Source organism: Pempheris klunzingeri, chromosome 21 (genome assembly GCF_042242105.1).
Source record: "Pempheris klunzingeri isolate RE-2024b chromosome 21, fPemKlu1.hap1, whole genome shotgun sequence".
Classification (NCBI taxonomy): domain Eukaryota; kingdom Metazoa; phylum Chordata; class Actinopteri; order Acropomatiformes; family Pempheridae; genus Pempheris; species Pempheris klunzingeri.
In genome coordinates, this window is record NC_092032.1 from 10,947,747 (window position 1) to 10,969,749 (window position 22,003).

Consider the following 22,003-nt stretch of genomic DNA (forward strand, 5'->3'; position numbering starts at 1 on the left):
ACTGAGGAAGAGAAATTGGTACGTGTTTTTCCTATGTGTAAAAGGCAAGGCATAAAACTGTATGTTTTCAAATGGTAGGCTTTTCCCTTGTTTCAATCTTACTGAAATGTCAGCTTAGTATAAATATTATTTTACTTAAGTAGTTTACGAAGTTATTAGAGTTCTAAATATTATGATATCATTTTAAATACAGAGGCAATGGGTCAGAGGTTGAGTTATGTGGCTCCAGAGTGCATACTGTTCCTGAGAACATGACAAATTTCATAAACCCAGTAATCATCTAAGTTAATTTTGTATTGAGCTATTTTCTGGAGCTGTTGTGATCTCCTCCAGATGGCAGTGTTTCTTCATTTTAAAAGTGATTTAGCACCCATTTTGTAACAGGCAAGGTAGGAATGTGGAGATTTAACACGGGTTTTCATAGGTATGGATCTCTGCAGTGTAATCTGTCGTAAATTTACATGCAAAGCTTTGCTTCTCAAAGCACTAAACACAGAAGAAGAAGCATGCATGTCTGTTTTGCTTTTTATGTAAACTTTGGCTCATGTGAGTCCTACGGTAAGGTATTCTGATGCCAAATGTTTGGGATTTATTTTTAAAATGCGGACACGTTGCCAGAAACAGCCTGTGAATCAGTTGCAGTGTTAGGTAACTGAGTCTAGTCAGCAGACAATCTAGCATCTGGCTCACATCTTCTACTATTTGATCCATGCAGGAACAAACAGGGGGTGAAAGACAAATGTCTGTGAGGTAGAGGGGAAAATCTGTTTTCCAGCATCTGTCTGTCAATGTCATATGTCACAGTGATGAGTTTCTAAGAGACAGGCTGTGTCTGTTCCTCATGGTCTGTTTTGTTTTCTCATGCCACTTTGTAAGGAAGCGAGAGGGGTGAGGGGATGTGCGTGTCTGAAACAGAAAAGACGTAGGAGTATATATTATCCCAAGGTCACTTATGTTTTCATTAGGTCTCTCTCTTTTAGTGTAGTCAAGCCCTCGATTAATGAAAGCGAGACCTTCGGAATATGAATTCTCTTCATCAGACGACTGACTGTGTGGCGGAGTGGCAGGCCATATCCACAATCGGTCACCTTAATGATACTGCAGGGAAACGAAGGTTTCCATATGCCCATGTCCTTACCTATTATGATGAATAAGAGTGATCCGGAGTCATGTTGATGGAAAATCTTCCCATTAAAAGGGCAGCCTGGCTCTGATCCATCAGCGCTCTAATCACCACCAAGACCAGTATTGATTCATTCAGAAAGTGCCCTGATGAGAAAATATGGCGATTATATGAAATGTGCATTTATCTGCGTCTTAATGAATCTTATTTATGGTGAAGGGCCTGTGCATAATTTCTTACCATCCAAGTCCACATTTAAATCGGTGATTCATCTCTGTTATCCTGCAGTCATAACCATGCCATTGTTCATTCTCAAATACTTAACATACTCAGAGAGATGCATGTTATTCAGCTTATTCATTCAGTTACTCAGCTGCTGTGAAACAGTATATGGAAATTCAGCCCAAATGATTCACACAAATGTTCTTTGAATCAAGAAAATATTTTTGTTATCAAGAAATGTGGTTACGTCAGCCCTTTTTTTCGTGGACAATCCCCGTCTCCCGTGTTATCATTGGAACACCTGATTGAAATGACTCATACAGGGCTCCTCCAGTCCATCCATGGCGCTCCCAGCTTTCCCCCTGCCGCCGTGATCCCAGGGGGGCGGGGGCGCCTGCATCCTGCATTCTGTCAGAGTTGGAATTTGGATAGGACTTTCCCTGTTAGTGCAAAGCAGAACAGTTAGAAGCCACCCACCTCCTCCCAGCCCTCATTTGGTTATGACCGTACCATTGTGTCAGCTGGAAGAATAGTGGGCTGAAAGACTGGGGGTGCTTTGCTCTGTGACATTTCCTCCTGTGATGATGTTAAGATACCGAGCTGGCCATTACTGCTTTCTCTGCATGAAACCGAGAGGAAGAGTGGGTCACCTGTGCTGCAGGGCGTTTGGTACTTAATGTATTGTTGTATTGGCCAGTCTGGAATTTAACAGGAGAGTAAATAGGGTCCATATTTTTTTATATAGTTTTTAAGCTACAGTATTCAATATTTTTCTATAAACTGAGGGGAAAATGACTAGTTATGTGTAAGGGGACACTCATAATGATGAACCCATATATCAATATCACCTGACTCACCCTGCAGTTCCACCCAGTTCAAAGCATTTTTAGCATTTTCCAGCTGATCGTTTTGATGTTTCAGCCCACATCTTCATTGTTTTGTTTCAGTGCAGGCAGCTGTTTTTATGAACATGCTGGTAATCCCTCTGTATGCTACCTACCCAGTTTAGCAGCTGAAGAGACGGATATTTCACTCAAAGGTTGGTATAGACCAAACCAGAGTGAAAAGGAAAGACAATATTGGAAATACTCTAACCAGTTGGCCAGAGGTCTGACTTTAAATGTATGCTACTGTTCTCTCTCTGCTGATTGTTGAAATAAACAATAGTTTATAATATTTGATCACTGTCTCTTAAAAAAACTATGTATGAAAAACTATATAATGAAAAGCAGTAAAAAGCCACAACAACGAACATGAAGCATTGAATACAGGTGTCAACACCTTTACATGTGCTACACATACTTAAATGTTTGCCGAGCTTGGCCTGTGATTGGGGAACACAAAGGGTTAAATGCATCATGGCTGTGCTCTAGATTTGTCTTATAACTACCGTATATGGCAGTGTCCTTGTAAAATCAATGACAACCTTACATATGCCTCTGTGACTGTGTGTGTGTGTGTGTGTCTGTACATGCTCATGTGAGAAATATAAAGAGACAGTTGCCATGGAAAGATACTTATCCTTGAAAAATGAATACCCTTCTCATGCCTGCAGGACATCAGAATAACACCAGACAGCAAAACTGCTGCACACGCACACGCACACACACACACACACACACATACACAGGTGTACTTTGTCATATGCATCTCTAATTGGGCCAACCTGGCTCACTGGAAAGGCAAATCTGCCCATGAGCACTTTTCTATATATTCGACATTTCCTCTCATCTCTTCCTATGTGGAGGTATCGGATATCCCCTTAGGTCCCCTTCACACATGCAGTTGCCTTTTTTTTTCTTCTTTCTCACTTTCCCATTCAAGTTTATTTTTTATATAGCTTACTGGCCTGTTGGGCTGTAGAATCTCATATAGCCTAATCAGGACACTGTGTGCTCTTTCATCCACTCAGGCATGCCACAGATATGGTTTCTCTTATCTATCCCATCATCAGTGCTGTCCAAAAACAAAAGGGAGCTGCCAAAGCCCACAAGGTAGAGACTTCAGAGGAATAACTTTTTATTGCATTAGGCTTTTTTAAAACCATGTAGCTGCATAGATCAGTAAATCACATGCATTCACTCCGATAGTTCGTAAATTACCATGGGCGACGTGCCAGAACAAAGGACAATCTGTCCAAATTGTACAAATGGGTGTAAACTCATAAAGCAGTGTTTTATTGAGGAGTGGAGGAGTGGAATACAGGTCCAACATAAACAAATGCTAAGAATGATTTGTGCTCAACAGGCTCAGTGACACAGAAGTCTGTTTTCTTCTTTCATCTCCACTCTTCTGTGTGGAGCTTGGCGTTTGTGTACCCCTGTGTGTCCTCCTCTCCTCTCTGGCTTTGATGTATTGGATGTAAAAATGGACTTTAGACCACTACATGTGCAGCAGGTTACATCAGTAGAAATACCTTTTTGTAATTGTGCCTTTCGGTATGCAATGTTTCCCTTTAGGATGGAGGTGTAGCAGAGGAAGTGATGCATGTGTGTGTTTTTATGTCTGGCCTACGGGGAGGTTTCCATTTGTCTGCCAGCTCTAGAGGGGCTCTGCTCTTGGGGCATCTGTAAATCTGTTGAAATTAATACCAAAAAAATGGAATGCATGTATTTGGGATGACTCAAAACAAGCTACAGGTTCCAGGTTTATTGTAATGAAGGAATATGTCACGTAGTGCAACACTGCCACTCATTTATGCGTTTTTAAGATTTTGGAGGACAATGGAGCTCTGTGGAAGTTTTGGTCTTTTCATTGTCTGTGTTGACTATAAGAAAAATATAGAACGTTACCGGCCTTATCCTTTAAACTTCAGGTATTTTAATATTCTGGTGAAAATCATTATTGTAAATTCTCTAATGAACTTTGAAAAGGGAGACAGCTGAACTGAATGATCCTGGGGAAAACACTGGGCAGGGTGAGTCACATGACTAAGCAGACTTCCTCATGAGAGCTCACATCTGTATCTTTGTACAGATGGACACACTTGTATCTTTTCCCAGGAAATCAGACGCTTGTTTTGCTTTAGCACTCAAAATGATCCGTGCCACCTCCCGGGTAGCTGTGCAGCACCAGTGCTGAGCAGTAAATGGCTGTCAGCAAAGTGGTGATGTGGTCTGGTGGGTTGAAGCACGTTTTTTTTTTTTTTTTTTTTTTTTGTTCCTGTGTTTTTATGCAACAGCTCTGCGAAAAAAGCAGTGATTTTATCACATTGATCCTCCACATTGCCAAATCGTGGATACTGTACCATGACTGTTTTTCTACTACTTGTTTCTGCTATGTGAAATTCCTCTTTGGCAACGACAGTAGCTTATGATCTCATTTAATGCCATGAGGATCACCTTTTGTGCATTGCAGATGCATAAAAACTGAAACATGAACATAAAGCATCCTGCTGCATATTTTGTATCTTTTACAAGTAATGCATGAGAGGCCTTTTTCTTTAAAAAGTGTCCATAATAATTTTCCACTCCTAGTGTAAAATCCAGGTGTCTGTCTCCTTTCTCGGTCTCCTTTTCTAGAGAAACAGATTAATTTTGAACTCATCACAATCTCTAATCGCTCTCCTATGGTTGGATGTGCCACTGGAAGAAGTGGTGAGATTTGGTTTACTTTGGTTTGAATCATACCAGCAGCAGACACACTGTTGGACTACGTAGCTACGTCTGTTAGGCTTCACACTGCCATAAGACTGTTAGGAGGCCCGTCACCCTGTGTCATTATAATGCTTTTCTCAGCAGCGAAAGTCAAAACAAAGTTTGTTCTGTTAAGTGATGCTACGCTGCTTCTTTGGTGGTCCGACCATTTGAGAGCTCACAAGGAAGCGGGGGAATCTGAGCAACTGTATTTTACATCATGTAATTAGTTTGTGTTGCGTTGTCAGCAAAAGCAAACCACACTTCAGGTCAAAAATCCACATTTTAAGTGTGTGTCGGTGTGATAGCTTGTTTCACATCTGAGCTTGAGCGACATCAAACCAAACAAACTACAATGTCCCCTTTCTTGATAAGTTAGCTCATTGGCAAGTGACTAAACTGTTTTTTTTCTTTGATGTTAATTCATTCATTTTCAATGGGAGTGAATGCAGCAGGGCCACTAAGGACCGCAGCAAATTAAGCCATTTATCCACCCAGTTATCAGTCAGTAAAATATGTTGCCTGTTGCTCCGAGAGATGTCTGTATAAAAAGACAAAGGCAAATCATTTGCAGACAGAAAAGCCAAGTCAGAACAATTTGGCAATAACAAATTCATACTATTTTCTTTTAGAAAATGGCACAGATGCGCTTTTTTTTTCTTTTTAAACAAAGCAGTTGGTTTTCCCCTCTTAATGACAATGAGCATAAAACAGCAGGTCACAATGTAATATTCTTAATGAGGACAGCAGGCTCTGATTTTAGACTGATCCCCAGCCAGCCGTTCCTCTCAGCCAGCCAAGTCTTAACAGTTGGCACCGGGAGGGCAAGTGTTTTTGTTTTTTGCTTTGTCACATAAACGTCAACATAAACTGCTTTGCACCCATTGGCAAGTTTTCTATTACTCACTGATATTTTTCTGTGCTTAAGGAGTCAGAATTTTTCACGCAATGGCTGTTTTTACTCAGATGATTAGGGAATATGCTATTTTCCAGTGGCTGATTTTATTACTAGCATAATAAAATCAGCCCTTGTGTCGTGTGTTTTTTCTACCCAGTAAGCCCATTTGCAATTTCTTTCCTGTAGTGTGCTACCTGTCAGTCGCAGCACTGTAAATCTATCATTTTTGGAAATGATACTTTATGTACAACTGTGACACAGCAATAAAGCGTGACAGGAGAGCTGGGGTTGGTTTACAGAGGCATGGATGGAGGGCACAGAGACGGCACACTGAACAGAGAGCTCACACAAAGAGACCTTTAATCTCTTGCTCTAAACTGAAACCACAACAAACAGTAAAAACAATGAACACTGTCAGATTGGACAGTTTAATTAAAATAAGTTATGAAACCTCTGTTTAATGCAGTGCATCTGCTAGCAATTCTTGATAAATAGCTGTTATCGGTAAAGGCAGCGATATGAGTAGCCCACATGAGACCCCAGCTGTGTGCTGCACAGAGACACAGCAGTACATTACACTGGATGGATATGAGGTAAAACAATATACTGCTCCCATGGCAGACTTTAATTAAAACCTACAGAACATAAGGTTTGGTTATATTAAACTGTAGAATGAGAGCTACTAGTGACCGTTCGAAAGCCCATGCAGGGAGAGCCAACATACGATCGACTGAATGTTCAAATGGACGTTGTTACACAACACGCGTCAAATCAGTCAGGTGTCAAGTGTTTATTCCACTGCAAGATTCACTGTCTGATCATCCGACACTGATGATTTTCCACATAACACATAAACCATTTTAATTCCCCGCTTTCACAATGAATAGATGCATCTCTGTGTCAGAGCCCCCTCAGGGGACGTCTCATTGAATAACTGCCATCTGATTAATCAGCTGTGGCTTCTCTGAAACCACTACAGGTCACACACACACAGTTTCTTATTCTCACTTTAAGCCTGTTGGCACCTTCAAACACCTTTTGACACTTTCCCTTTCTCCTCAGTAAACTGTTGAATAAACATCTAAAAGTCAACACTGTTTTAAGCTTTTAAAACTTAACTGAAAGTGTAGTTTTTGAGTGTTGTCAGTTCAGTTGACGCTACAAAGTCTCTTGATGCGTCTATGACCAAGTGAGATGGCTGTCATGGTTGTCTGCAGGACATGAGAGAAGTGAGTTTTGTGAACTGAGACGAATTTCTTCAAAATGCCTAGTCATTCTTAGGATAGGGACATCCAAGTAAAGTTTGAATGCAGCCTCTATTTTTTATCTATCAATGTAATGTAATGGTCATTGTTAACAGCACAAAATACTATTTTGTCATGTGTAGACTGTGAGATGTTTTATGCTAGTTGCTGTTGTTAGTTAATATTAAGGTAATGTGTTATCTACACTGTGCTGGATCAGTGGACGGGAATGATTGATTGAAACTGGGATACTTAAAAGAATGTGGGCCAGGGGCAGTGGCCCTGCCTCCTACTTCCAGAGCCCTTCTTCGAACTACACCCATCTCCAAACTCAATCCTCATTGTGATCTCAAGTACACACCTGTAAAGTTTCATGACTGCATCTTGCACAGTTGTGATGCTGTCACATTGATAGAAACTGTCTGTGGATGGACAGACAGACATAAGCACCTGACGAAGTACTCAGAACTGCGTCTGCAGTTGTTCCCACTCGAATAGGTCCAGGACATTTTGCCATGACGACACACACACACACACACACACACACAGACTCACAAGGTGAAAACAATACCAGCTACGCTGTGGCAGCTGGTGAAGAGGTAACATTTCAATACTGAAGAATGGATATTTGTGGGTTGAAACAACCTTAACTTGTTTTTTTCATGTTTCATGTACAAAGGGCTAAATGGAAAAGACATTCATGTGAACCACAGCTTTACCATCTCACTGCTTCTCTCATGTGGATTAGTGGTCTCTAACCTCAGACAGGGTCCAAGGAGCTTTGCATACACCCCCGTACACCATGACAGTTGGTGTTTTGAGTACTATGTTTACTCGACTGCATGGCCTGTTTTCTCACACCACAGTGAATTTTCTACATTAGCCGTTGCGTGAGGAAGAAGGGAAGGAAAGCAATCAATGACGGACACAGGGAATGAAGTATGGAAGTTGTGGGGGAGAGAAAACAAGTAAACGTCTGACAGGAGATTGGAAGAAAGTGCAGCTGGTCGAGGAGTGAGCCTGTCCAAGTTTTCGCTCCCCCCCCACCCCCCAGTCTCTGTCACCCTTTTTCTCCCAGCACAGCCCCATCCCCTTTGCGTCAGTTGCATGTTTGAATGTGTGTGCGCACTTGCTGTTTAATGCATATGACTCTTTGTGTTTGCATGTGTGACCAATAGATGTCTTGGTGGTCAAGCTCGGTGACGCTGGAAGAAAAAGTGGGCCAGTACGCTCGCTCACTCATGTCTTGTTATTTGTCTGTGTTTATTTGGCCCACTTTCTCCTGTCTGCTGCTCTTTGCTGTAGAAGAATACACGTTTCCATTCTTAATACAAGACCAGCCCTTAACTATGCTTTAGTTACTTTAAACCTAGAACCAGTAGCATGGACTAAAAAGTGTTTCTCAAAGTCTTTATTCTTACCTTTTATAATACTTGTTCAGGTCTGTACTATTGAATGCAGCACTGCATTTATTCAGGAAGTGACTGACTAACTCACTTTTTTGCTGACTTGCTTTAACCTTTTAGGATAATTATTGCTGTTAAAGTTCAGTCCACTGTGAAAGTGGATGCCTTTGAACTAAACAGCTATTAAAGGAATAGAAATGTGAAATGTAATTACACTTTACTAACCAGTAAAGGCACCTTTACACTATGAGATTTTGGGCTGCCCCAGACAAAAACAGCTGTGAAAGAGAAGTGGTGAAATCTGTGGCTTTAGATTCCACTGTGAGACGCATCCAGCGAAACAGTGGCTGATTTAGCCCGCGCCAAAATGCACGCACTGTAAGAAATTTGGGACCAAAATCCAACAGTGTGAGTGCTAATACAGCCCATGTTTACAAACCAACCCACCACTATATACTGGTGAGCTGGTGAGCTCAGTCACTTTTGAAAATCTGCTTTTCATTTTCAGTATTTTCATATTTTCATGTCTTTTTGTCTGACCACACTCTCCTCCTCCTCTTTTGAGTTTTCTTTGATGCATAGAAGTGCCAGCAAAACAACCAAAGCTCATTTATTCTTGCACTACAATTTTCTTTTTTTTATTTCTCTTTTAAAGACAAGGCGGAGTACAACAGCGACACATTCAAAATGACAGCACCATCTCAACCAATTTCGAAGGCCATTGTCACAGCACCAGTCCAAAGAAGAATACAGAGAATTCAAAAGCAAATATGACTATAAACCCATACAAAGATCACCTACATATTAAATATCGCTTTTGTGCTACATCATCAAATTGAGGTGCATGTATATGAAATTGCTGGGCTGATGAAGAGCAGCAATATGCTCTAAACAAAACTGAATTTGATGTGTTCTCATGGGCAGAATGGCAGGTTTATGACTAAATGGAAATGCTGCATTTGGTTTTGATTTACTATTTGCTGCGGTCTGTGCAAGTTTGCCAACTAAAGCTGTTGAAATTTTCACTGCTCCATTTTACCATCTGCAACTGGTCAGCAATGTCATGTTTTAAGTTGCAGGGCACCTATTTCCAGTTTGCTGACAAGCTTTAGTATCACTTAGTGTAATATACTATATATGACTTATGAGCTATTGGAACTAGTGGCTGCATCTGGTGCTGTGAATGCAAATATGCTGCAAAATAATACAAATATCAAGAAAGTGCTAACATGTTCAGTTTAGGAACAAATGCAACACATGCAGGAAGAGAAAGTTATATATTTCATAAGTATTTAGACAGGAAATAGTTCTCCATTCCACAGGAGAGAAGAGTTCCCAGCCGAAATGTCACCCTGTCATTTACAGTATTAATTGCAATACCATATCTCCCTTTTCCCACGAGGACTGTGGGTGGGCTTCAATATCTTTGAATGCGTCTGTCTCTGTGTGTGTTCGTCTTTGAATGATTAAGATGAAATGGTAACCTTAACTAACGTTGCCCACATTAAAGGGAGCTGCAGGGAATCTTCTGACCTCAAAGTCAAATTCATTACTCACTGCTAAATGCTGATGAGTTATCATTTGATTGAGTTGTGGCATCGGCCATTTTTTTTTCTTTTTCTCACTCATCCTCATACGCAGACTTGCGTCATCACACAGACACTGTGGTGTTTTTCTCATATTTTTTTCTTTTTCTTTCCCGTGCAGCCATCTCCACACCCTCCCTACAGGTGTTCTGGCCCAATTCCCTCTCTGTAGTAACAATAATAACAAAAATAATAATTGATAACATAGCACAGCCGGATAGAGCCAGCATGTGCTGATTTTTGTACTGGCTACAGAGCGCTGACGTGATTTTCCTGCCTTTTTTGTCTGCATGATTTTGATGTGTGTGCGTGCGCTCGCCTGTATTCTTGGCTGACTTGCTTGTGTGTAAGCCACTACTTTCCCACGTTGTGGAGCAGGGTCTCCCACAGGCCTCCCTCCATGTCCCTCTCTCTCTTACTTTACTTCCCACTCTCTCTCTCTCACTCTCTCTCCCCTCCAGTCTCCCTCCTCTCTCTTATCCCTCTCTCTCCTCCTCTCTGCACCTGTACTCGGCGCTCCAGCCCCAGCTGCTCCCATCTCAGCTCAGCGCTGTTGGCTGGAGCCCATGTTGCACTTGGCATGTCCTCTGAGACCCTGGGGCCACACTTGACGTGCGAGGGCCAGGCAGGCCCCCGCCCAAGGAAGGCTCCCGTGGCCAGGAGGAGCTGAGAGCAGACGGATGAGAGGAGGGCTGCAGGCTGAAGAAGACCTGCTGGAATTCTGGGAGTAAAACGCTGACTCATTGTTCGGCCTGCTGAGCAGGAGATTGAGGAAAGACATGAGGAGAGGGGGAAGAGGGAGGAGATGTTTCAAGAAATGACAGATGTGTTGTTAAGGGTTTATCTTGTAAGACTTGCTGTTAGTAAAGGAGAAGTATTTCCAGTATTTTGGTTAAACAAAATGTCTACATTTATCTTCAGAAGAGACTTTATTTCATTTTATTACAACTTGGGTCTTATTCCTGTTGTTTTGACCATAGATCAGTTGTGATAACCCTGCACCCACCAAAATAACTGTGCCATCAATATAGCAAAGACTGATGAGGCAAGGCGCAATTGTTTAGATGATCAGATAGGTTGTAATTAAGCCAACAATTTGGTCATATTATCTTCTCATTTATTTGGCGGTAAAATGGAAAGTGATTGCACGTGAAATTACAGACTCTGGTTTGTAAAGTGTGATGGATGTTTACAGTGGACAGTTTGGCCCTCAACTTTACTGCTGCTCTTGTTTTCCTTTTCACGCTGGGGTTTGTTTAAAATCTGTATGACAGTCTGACTACTCATGTTTCTTGCACTATCCGAGGAATGTCTTTCCTCCATGACGTTTTTTCTGTGAAATGTCTCAGCAACTGTTGGATGGATTTCAATGATATATGGTGCAGATAAACTTCATCAGCAAGTCAAAAGTTTCACTTATCTGTAAAAAATATCGTAACACTGATTGAGTGAAAGAACGCACATTCACGCCCCCCCCCCGAATGAATTACACATAAACTACAGTTTTTACTATATATAAAACATTAGCATATGTACGAGGGAGTGTTTGTAGTTTTTAAACATGTCAACTGCAAGAGTTTCTAGTGCACACAGGTTTTCCTGTCCTACATATTGGAGCTTCTTTGGTTTTCGAGCTTCTTGGGTTCCTCAAATTCCAGTCAAGTATTAAATCTCACAGCTGCCACACTGCCAAGTGGGATGTTTTGGTATAGCTGAAAATGAATAGGTACGTATACACGGAGAAAAAGGATTGTTGCATTTCTGAAAAGCTTGTTTTAATTTTCTTCAGAAAGTAGTGAATTAAACTCCACCACATTCACTAATGGTTGGTTTTCATTGCTTCATTCAAAGCCTAATGCTTCGACCAAACATGAAAATACTGAATACATTTTGGCACCAGAGTCCTGACTACTACATATGTTGGCTGTATCACCTTGTGAATGTAACAACAGAGGACAGGGAGGTGGATATTAAAAAGTTTGGATCCCTCTCTGCTCTTGTTAGCTTTCCCACTATTTCTCTTTCCTTGTCCTCGATCAGGCAGACATTCTCAGCCCTTCTCCCCCTGACCCAGGAGGGGGTATCACCCATACAGACTTGCAGACCTCTAAATCTGCTCAGTGACAGCTCAGTCCCGCTCTGTCAGGACCCAAAGAAAGAGAGGAAAATCTATGTTCGGGGGCCAGAAGAAAGAGGAGAGGATAAATATGTCGCTGTGCTTTGTTTGGCATCCCTAAGCTGAGACTCAATAGCAAGTCATCAGTCAAGCAGCCGGCCAACAGGCTATTGTGTAGTAATTGACCCTGATGAAGTGGTGTGCCTTAATTTGGGAATGGTGTAAACGGTGTGAATTGATAACTTGGCTCGTAATATCTAAGCTTCTCCCTTTCCCTGTTTTTCATATATGTATCTCACATTTTTTAATAAAAAAAATATTTGATTTACCAAAATTTACCAAATCTGTTGTTTTGTTCATTTTAGGTACCATTATCCTGTTCCTAAGATCTTCTATGTGCAGCTGTCTGTGGGGAGTCATGAGTTTATTGGTGAGGGACGCACCCGTCAAGCAGCCAGACACAACGCTGCCATGAAGGCCTTGCAAGCCCTGCGCAATGAACCCATCCCCGAGCGGCCACCGCAGGTAAACACACCAACACTTGTAAAGATACCAAAAGCTTTTTAACAAGCGCTTGTTGACTTCCCCTCTGAGAATTCCTGCCACCATCTTCAGTACATTTCCATAACTATAAAAGCTTAAAGTGAATTCTTGCCTGACCATTTTAGACCAATAAAAGTAGCTTCATTTGAAATTTAATCACCAAAATAAATGTAGTTTTATTACACTGTGTAGCTCTAATTGCCTTTATGCAGACAGCTACAATAATCACATTATTGCATTAGCACCATAGCAATGACAATAAATTGTCTAAGTAATAATTTATTAGTTTTAAAGGCAGTGCATTTGTTGATGCAGATTAATACAGATTGTGAAGTGAGTATTTATGACAGCACAACGGTGTATGTGCGATTGACTGAAAATACACGTCAGCACCCATGTTAATCATAATGAAAGAATGTTTCATTTATCTGTTTTTAACAGTTTTTGGACAACAATGCTGGAATGATAATAATGTGATTTGAATTATCCAGTTATTACTGAAACAACTGATTCCACCTTGTGAATCTTACTTGTGCATCCTGACTATTTACAGCTTGAATTAGTATCCTGACAAAATGAAATGCATCCAACAGTAGTTTTTTATTATTGAGTGACTAAACACTTGATTATTTGGTCTGTAAGATGTCAGAAAACATTTTTAAATTCTTGGCAGGAGTTCCCAGGGCTACAGGTAACATCTTATATGTTTGTTTTTGACCAAATAACAAATAAACCCAAATATGTTTAGTTAACTATCACTCATAATATATTAAAAAAAAAACTTGTCATCTTCACATTTGAGAGGCTGTAACCAGATCATTTGTGGCACGAAGCCCCGTACAAAGCTGTTTCCATTCCAATCTGATGTTCTGTCATTCAATCTGTTTATAAAAGGTCATTACTCGAATTGTCCACCAATCACTGCATCCTCATCCAATCGTCACCTTGTGACTGCTTTCACGCCTGATGTCCCTCTGCTCAGCCCCATCCTACTTGAAAACTCTTCCCGTAATTAAAAGTCAAAGGATTTGCACAGCTGATCTGGTCGCGCTCTCCCCAGAGAGAGCACAGTAGTTTTTACAGAAACTAAGACGAATTTGTAACCAGCTTTCATCAGATTGAATCTAAATCCATCTCAGCTCTAATTACTCTAATGTATAGTCTAAGCCCTGCAGTTTCCCAAAGTGTAGTTTGCATCTGGCAGGAGTATATTGTCTCTTCCCAGTTGCTCTTCACTTTGTCCATTTTCTTTCTGCTTACTCCCAATGTCACTGTACCTTTCCAGAGTTTCCCCTCAGGCATAGTGGTTAACTGTTGTTATCATCTCCCACCGGAAATCAAATTACCCCATATCCTCTCCGCCTGGCATCGCTGATGGTTATTCAAAACGCTTTGGCTCCTCTCACTTGCCTGACTCGCTGTCTTGTGGCGTCGGCTGCCATAAATGTGCTCTTTGTTTGCTGCTGCTTCTGAGTCTTGCTTTACAAATTGGGGCACATTGTGTCTACACTATATGTCTGTCATTCTGTCTCTGCGCGTGAGTGTGAGCTCTTACAAGCGTAAATGTGTGGACGCCCTCAGGCTAAAAGTGTTCCTTTTTACAATGAGCTGTCAGACCTTTACTTTGAGGAAGACCACAGGTAAATATCAGTGATGTTCTAATTGTGTTGTGTTTATACACAGGTAGAGCAACAATATATAACCCAAGGAAACCAAAAAAACACCTCTGACTTTACAGGGCTTCAGGCAACAACAGTTATATAATGAAACTGACTAACTCTCACTTTACTTACTTTAGATGTCGGTGAGACTATTAAAATGATGATATCTGATGTTAAACAAGTGCACTTCTTGTCTAGAAAAAACAGGTTGTTTGTCTCACAATCAATGATTGTTTGGGTATTAATGAAGGGAAATCTGCATCCGTTTCTAGCATGGTTGGTGTGTTTGTGTGTGTGTGGTGTTTTGTATGGTTGATATGAAGAAGATGCTGTATATTTAGATGTGTGAAATTGTATCCTTCTATAATAAACAGTTGTCTATGAATTATGTTGTTCTGTCCATAGGGAGCCTCTTCTTCCCATCCTTTGATCTAGAATCCTGTTGCCCTGTTTTTAAATCCATTGCCCAAGAGCATACATGTGAATATGAAGCGTTCTGTTCGCCCACAGTCACTGTTCATTCACAGCAGCTCCCTCAAGGCCGAGAGTTAATGTCTCAGAGCAAGATGCAGGTTTTTCAATTGTTTATACTTTTCCCAGGACTCTTTGTCCAGTAGATGTGTAAGTAGAAGCAGCACCGGAGTCAGATTTAGCCCTCTATTTGTCTATGTCACAGGAAGGTTGCTGATCTGCATGGTCATTCCAGTTTGCATGCTAATACTAACCTACAGACACAAGCAGACGCTTACATCCAGCGGCTTGTTAATGCAGCCTGTCAGTTCACACTATTAGTAACACGCTCGAGGAAGAAAAGAGGCAAATGTAACCATGAACACATATTAGAATTTTTATGAAAGTCTCTCTCCTGTCCGCATACATACATTTACATACACAAGAGGCAGAAAATGTGTGTCTCATCACACACAACAACAAAGTACAGTGCACTCATACACGCACCTCTCATTAATGTTCAGCCGGTGCGGTAGGTGCATCGTACCACGTGACTGTGTTTCCTGTGAAATCCAAGAGATCTCACAGTATGAATCATGCGTCATATCAGGTCACACAATGAGGCAGGAGAAGGGAAGAAGCCCAAAGGGAAAGACCGAAGCCATTCAGACTTAATCAGACAAAGAGCTGGACATGAGAAGATAAAGATCAAGACAGCACTCTGCATTCCCATAGACAATTGGCACCAAAAAGCCCCTCGTTATGTGGCCGATGATATGATCTCGCTGTAGCATGAACTAGGTTGCTTTATTAGTAGAAAAGGACCAATAGCAAGACTACTGTTGTCTAAGTTATCAATTTGAAAATTCCTGAAAGTTATTCCATAAGTTCAGTCTGTGTGATCCAGATTTAATCAACAAACTTATAATTTTAAAAAAACAAATATTATACTGACTGAAGAGTAAAACTTGAGTCATCTGGTATAAAGTCCAGAATTACTTCATAGATTTCATCGGCGGCAAATTCTGCAGACTCCAAATTTTCTCCAAATTTTTAACATAGCAATGTTGTCAGGTCTGTCTGGATCTAAAAAATGTGTGGTTATCCCAATAAAACCTGCTGGTGCTTTCCCACTGACCTGAGCTGTTATTTCCTTATTCATTTCCAGTGGATCATCTCCCACGTTTCAAAACACAAATTTGAGACCTAGTTTCTTCTTACAGAGAGAGACAGTTCTTGTTGTTCACAAATAATAATTTGACTATCTTAGAACAGAGAGTTAATATACAAAATTCTCATATTTAATAGACCACCCCTTTACGAGACCTTCCTGTACAGACAGAGGGCCACCAGTCACGTCCTGAAATACTGAGTTCTCACTCCCATATCAGATAAGGATCATAGTCAGAAAACAGACAGGCTTCTCGTTGCAGCAGCTTGGCCGACATCCACCCTGTAGGTGTGTAATTCTTAGTTTGATGTGTGCCACAGTTTTAGGGTCACAGAATATTTTTTGGTACGTAAAATGAGACTGGATAAATATTCTTTCCATTTATTGATGAAAAGCTTCTACAATAACCAGTGGCTCCCTGACTATAATACTCGAGTTAACGTTTTCAGTACTCCCACATAAATGGGGATATAGATGGTGTTACAGGCTCTTCCAGCTTTGGCTTCTCATTTGAGGTCCCCATGCTAGTGATGCTAGTTACATGAGTTAGGCTAACCCCCAAAATATAGACGCTCTATCCACCAGTCAGGAAAAACCTGTGAAAGCTTTTCAGGTGGAGCTCACATTTTAGAGTCTTGGCTGTAATTGGGGCGTGCTGAGCAGTTCATGAACAAAAGATACATTTCTTGAACTGAAATCAACCATAAAAGTGTCAATAGTTTCAGGAGTAACAACCAGCATGTCCCCTTTTGACCTCGGATGTTTGTTTCCTTCTTTTCCAGAGCCCAGAGGAAAAAGGGGAGACTGAGGAAGGTACCGATGCCAGCAAATCAGAGATCAGCCTGGTCTACGAAATTGCCCTCAAGAGGAACTTATCTGTCAACTTCGAGGTGAGGAAAACACGTCAGAGTTAGGACACTGTGTCCACAAAAATGCTGAGAAAAATGGCCATGTGACATCATCATTATTGGTGCTACCGTGAATTACATGTCATGTTCTTCCAGTAAGTAGACACAGAAGAAATGAGAAACACAGATAGAGACTGCATGAGTAGTCATGATGTACTGTAGGGGTTTTTGTAATCTGTGGTAAGTATTACAAACACTGAAGAACTCATTCAAAACTGAAGAAGTCACACTGATAACACTCCATCCCCTAATGATAATGAACATGTGTGTTTAGCCAGTTTTACTTAATTTTTCCATCACTGAGGTCACTTATCGTAAGCAGAGTCATAAAAAGATAAGTACACAGGAAGTTTGAGATGGATCACCACATTTTAAGGCTTTTGGAGAGGTTGTTGAGTTCATAGTCTTTCCGGACTGATGTAGGACATCGGTGTGGGTCCCGCTACCACTGACTCAGCTGATAAGGTGCTGAGTAGTTTTCCCTCATGTAGAGTCCCGTGAAACAATATTAACAAGACTTATATTTATCATTTAGACATTTTTCTCATCTGTTTTTTATTAATAAAAAAACCTCTAAATTTCTCGTGTTATTTTGCACAAAGCTCTCTGTTATTCGACTTGGCGGGAAGCTTTGAATCTGGACTAGAATTCAGATTTAGATTTGTGGACTTGAACAGTGCTTGCCTACACATATACACCAATATGAATTTGTAATCATCAACTCAGTAAAGGAAGTAAAGTTAGGAAATTAAATAAGTTGGAAATGAACACTGCAATTATATTCCAAAAAAGAAAAACATCAGTGAGGTTACCGTTTGTGTTTTTGCATTCCCAACCCCCAAAGAAGCCAAAGCGGCTGTCCCCGCATTACATTACAGAGTCGTGTTCCTTAATTTGCTCTGTTTACTGTCTGCCTTTGGGTTCTGCACAGTCCACAGAATTACAGTATGATTGAATCTAATAAAAAGGAGTCAAAACTTTCCAACCACAGGATATTGTTGAGGGGCAGACAGAGAGGCAGAGATGTAGCCCTGTGCTTCTCCTTTAAACAACGTCTGATTAGAGTCATTGAAGCAATCACAGACCCAGTGACATTAAAATAAAAACCCCAGCTGCTCAATATCAAGCATCAAATTACCTTAATTTTAATGCATTCATAAAAAGTGTTTCCAGCTGGAGATTTTCAGAGCAGACTAACTTAAATTCACTTCTTGACCAGCAGTGTTGCTCGTACTCTCTCGCATGTGCGTGATTGATTGTGAGTTGCCACACACCTGTAACTGACTGACTGAGCAGTAATAGGAGAAGACGAAGGCATGATTTATTAATCCCACTAGGGGTTATTCATTTTTTCTCTTGCATTATATGCACCAGTCTGAAATACACACATGCACAAACAGGACCTATTCACATTGCATTCATGTAAGGAGAGATTTCCTCCTAAGATGGCCACAGTGTACAGGAGAGTGTGAACTGGCACCTCTCCAGCTAGCAGTCCACACTCTGTACTGACTGGCACTCTTTCCAGAAGTCTATACACGTCTAAAAACAAATGCAGTGATTAATTCAGTGGAGGAGAGCAGCCGCTGGAATTCCTGATTTGCGTGATATTGATATTGAAACCCCAGAGATTTGGGATTTTCCTTTTCACATCATTGCATTCTTAGTCAGCACAAAATGACTGTAAAGGAAATTACATGGGCTTGCTTGTTCACCTAAGGTGGTTTCTCTGCATGCTCTTATTAACAGCTGCCTCTGAGTGAAAGCTTTTTGCAGCAGAGGGTTGATGACCGTGATAAACTCTCCGGGGAGCTGCCCAGTGCCGCTACAGTCTCCCACTAGCATGTCCCACTGGATAAGACGTTAAATTGCTCAAGATTTCAGTTTTGCCCAGCAAGATTCCTCTGGACATGAGAGGGAATCCTACCACTGCTCAACTTTTTCTAAGTCGATGAAGAAGTCTAGAGTGTCCTAACATGACCTGCTCAGTCCGTTCTCCTTGGCTTTCTCCGTATCTCAGCTGACTCATCCAACATTCACTCCCAGATCGCCCCTCTTCTTCTACTGCACTCTGCAAGGTGCCAAAAACAAGGGAGGCTCAGTTTACTCTGTGTGCCCCCTCCCTTCCTCCACAGAATCCCTGCCCTCCACCTCTCCTACCATCACTCCCAAAAATCACACACAGGGCGTGTACGTGTCGAGGCTAGGGGGATAGGCGGATGGGGGTGAGAGGAAATGGAGACAAGGATGGAAGGAAGGGAGGGAGACTCCTCTCACTCTGCTGACTTTGCTTGCTAATAAGAGTTTACAGAACACTGGAACAATTATCTGGAAAGCTTTACAATCCTCCCTTAAAACGCATTTGCTCATCAGAGCATGCCATGGCTATCCTTCCTGGAACTACTATTAATAGTTTCAGCCAGCTGAATCTGGATTGATGTGATTCATTATCTGTCATGTCTTTGTCACTGTCAGCAATTACACCACTTTCATTTTCAGTCCTTCCAAATTGGAAGCTGACAGCAGCGGTTTTAAAAAGCAGGCCACAGCCACATTCCTCCATACGGTCTCTACTCTGCTCCCTGTCAGTTTGGATACTGGCAGTTCATCGCTGCTGCCTGATGAGCAGTAAATCAGTAACTTCCCTCCACTTTCTCCACATTGTCTTTCTTTCACCATCTATCTCCAGCCAATATTCTTTGCTTATTTTTCAAGTCAGGATTTATGTGCCAGCACTGACAACAGTGTTAATTTATTTTATTGAGCCTTTTGTGTGCTGTAAATGCATGTTGTTAAGTAGTTTGAAACATTTTCGTTTCCCTAAGTGCTCTCTTTTCATTGTATTTATGCTCAAAAATGATTTGTTGATTAGTTTTGTTCTTTGCCTCCACATGTCAGTCACACCACATTTGTTTTTATGTACCATGTCAAACTAGACTATCCGAAGGCCAGGCTGCATCGAGGCATTTATCCTCTTCTCTCCCCCACATACCCCTGATGGTTCTCCAGCAGATTCACTTTCATCCTCAATCAGGGTGTTGCATGCAATATGCTCTCACACTGCCACTACGCTGTGGCTGGAGACCAAGTGCGAATTACACTTGTCCCTATGGGTCCCTTCTTGCCCATTGGGTCCATTACATTATAACTTATTAGACAAAGCTTGGCCTCGTCTCCTATGCTGCCATGTCACATCCCCTTTACTATGCCTTCTTTGATGCACGGAGAAGAATTGGTACACTCCCACACCCCCAATAACCGTCAAACCCTTAAACCCACACACATACATGCACAGTTACGTCTTCATGCACTCTACACAAAACCGTAACATGTGAACGCCTTTCACAGCAGCCATGTTTTCACATCATCTCATCCCTGCCCTCGCTGGGGCATGAAATTACCCGTGAGTCACTGCTAGCGAGTGTCTGCTTTCCCATCCCTCTGCAACGATGAGGGTCGCCGCCACCCTGAGAGCCAGTTGGCTCATTTAATCCCCCCGTCAGGCAATATCAAACAGATGTCAGCATCAAAGAGGACCAATCTATAAATCACAGCTTGTGTGTTGGATCAGAGGCTCCCTTTCCAAGGAGGACACAAGAGAAGAGGGTCCGAGCCAAGAACCACCCATCTTACAAGAAGCAGCTTCCCTCAGGGCTTGTCCATCTACCACTCGTCACAAAAGAGCCTTTCTTCCCTCTACCAGTCCCCACCATTGTCCTACCCTGCTCCCATAGCCTCCTCTTCCAGTGTACCTGAGGTCTCGCATGCACAGATCCTCAGACTGCTCAGGGTATTAATGTCTCTATGAGAAGCCGAAGAGAAGGCCTCCCATGTTAGAGAAAAGAGATGAAGAGACAAGAGGAGAAGGGGATCAGGAAAAAAAAAAAAATCAACATTGAATTACCAAGTGTTTCCTGCGTACAACCTGATCCTTGTCATTAGGTGGTAGACGGGTGTGTTTGTGTGTTTGTTTGCATGTATGTGTGTGCGGGCGTGGGTGTAAATGAATGGAAGTGCTGAAATCCCATCAGTGCAGCGCAGATCCCGTGTCGTCTGCCAGGAGACTGACTGCAGCTCGTCTGCCGCCATCCCGGGCCAAGAGTGTGTGATGTGTGCACATATACACACTTTGTCTCATACTCTTTGTTGACTGTACCATATATTCAAACAGGCTGCATCTGATTCTTTGCGTCCTGTCAGTGACTGCATGTTTTCACTTCAGATAGCACACACTTGTCCGTCACTTATTCTGATCTTCTTGTAAAGGTCACTCATTACATGTTATATCTGCTTAAATCCGTACAAAAACCAAAGTCCAAAATCTACAATTTGACATTTTACATGTGGAGATGTGCCAGAGTATTTCTTGGCTAGGACCAGTACCTTTCTGGAAACTCCATTGGTTGCCCGATAAACAAACAATGACGTGTAACAGAGGTTTGTGGGTTGAATCAAACTGGGAGCATTGCGGTCACATGGTATGCATTTTAGCCGCTCACCCACCAGAATGCAGATGCTGTTTATTTTTTGGTCAGTTTACCATCTTGGTCAACTTCATAAGATGAATAGTTACACATGTTTAGAAGAGCCTGTGATGGACAAGGATAGATGTGAAGCTTAAACGAGTGATTGAGTGCAGAACAGCTGGAGAGGTGCCCTGTCCTGCACATCCCATCATTCACTACATCAACATCAGAGACAGGAATTGCATCTACATTCTGTTAACAGCTCCCCCTAATTTTCTCCAAGTGACATAATCTCAGCTGAGCAGAGGCCAGTGCTGTGCAGTGTCATCATCAGCACCCTCGACTCAGTGCAGCCAAAAAATAAAAAAAAGGTGCTGAAATGGGATGCATCTAGCCCCACTGAATGCCGTAATGAACAAGTAGCTGCCATGTTACATTTCCTTTTTGCGGTGATGAGCAAGACCAGAGCAGTTCCCCTGGGTGGGAGTGAGATTGGCTGTTAGCTTGGATAGCTAGTGCTCCAGGGCTTCTCTACAACGCTCATCCTCACACATACTTAAAGTCAATGTGCAGG

General features: G+C 41.7%; 1 protein-coding gene across 1 annotated transcript in view; it reads left to right on the forward strand.

Annotated features, from left to right (window-relative positions):
- The window catches only part of stau2 (staufen double-stranded RNA binding protein 2), a 79,331-nt gene that overhangs the window by 6,501 nt on the left and 50,827 nt on the right, over positions 1–22,003 (forward strand). The window contains exons 6-7 of the mRNA XM_070853034.1: positions 12,596–12,755; positions 16,838–16,945. Coding sequence (XP_070709135.1) covers positions 12,596–12,755; positions 16,838–16,945 — 268 coding nt within the window. The remainder of the gene's footprint in view (positions 1–12,595; positions 12,756–16,837; positions 16,946–22,003) is intronic.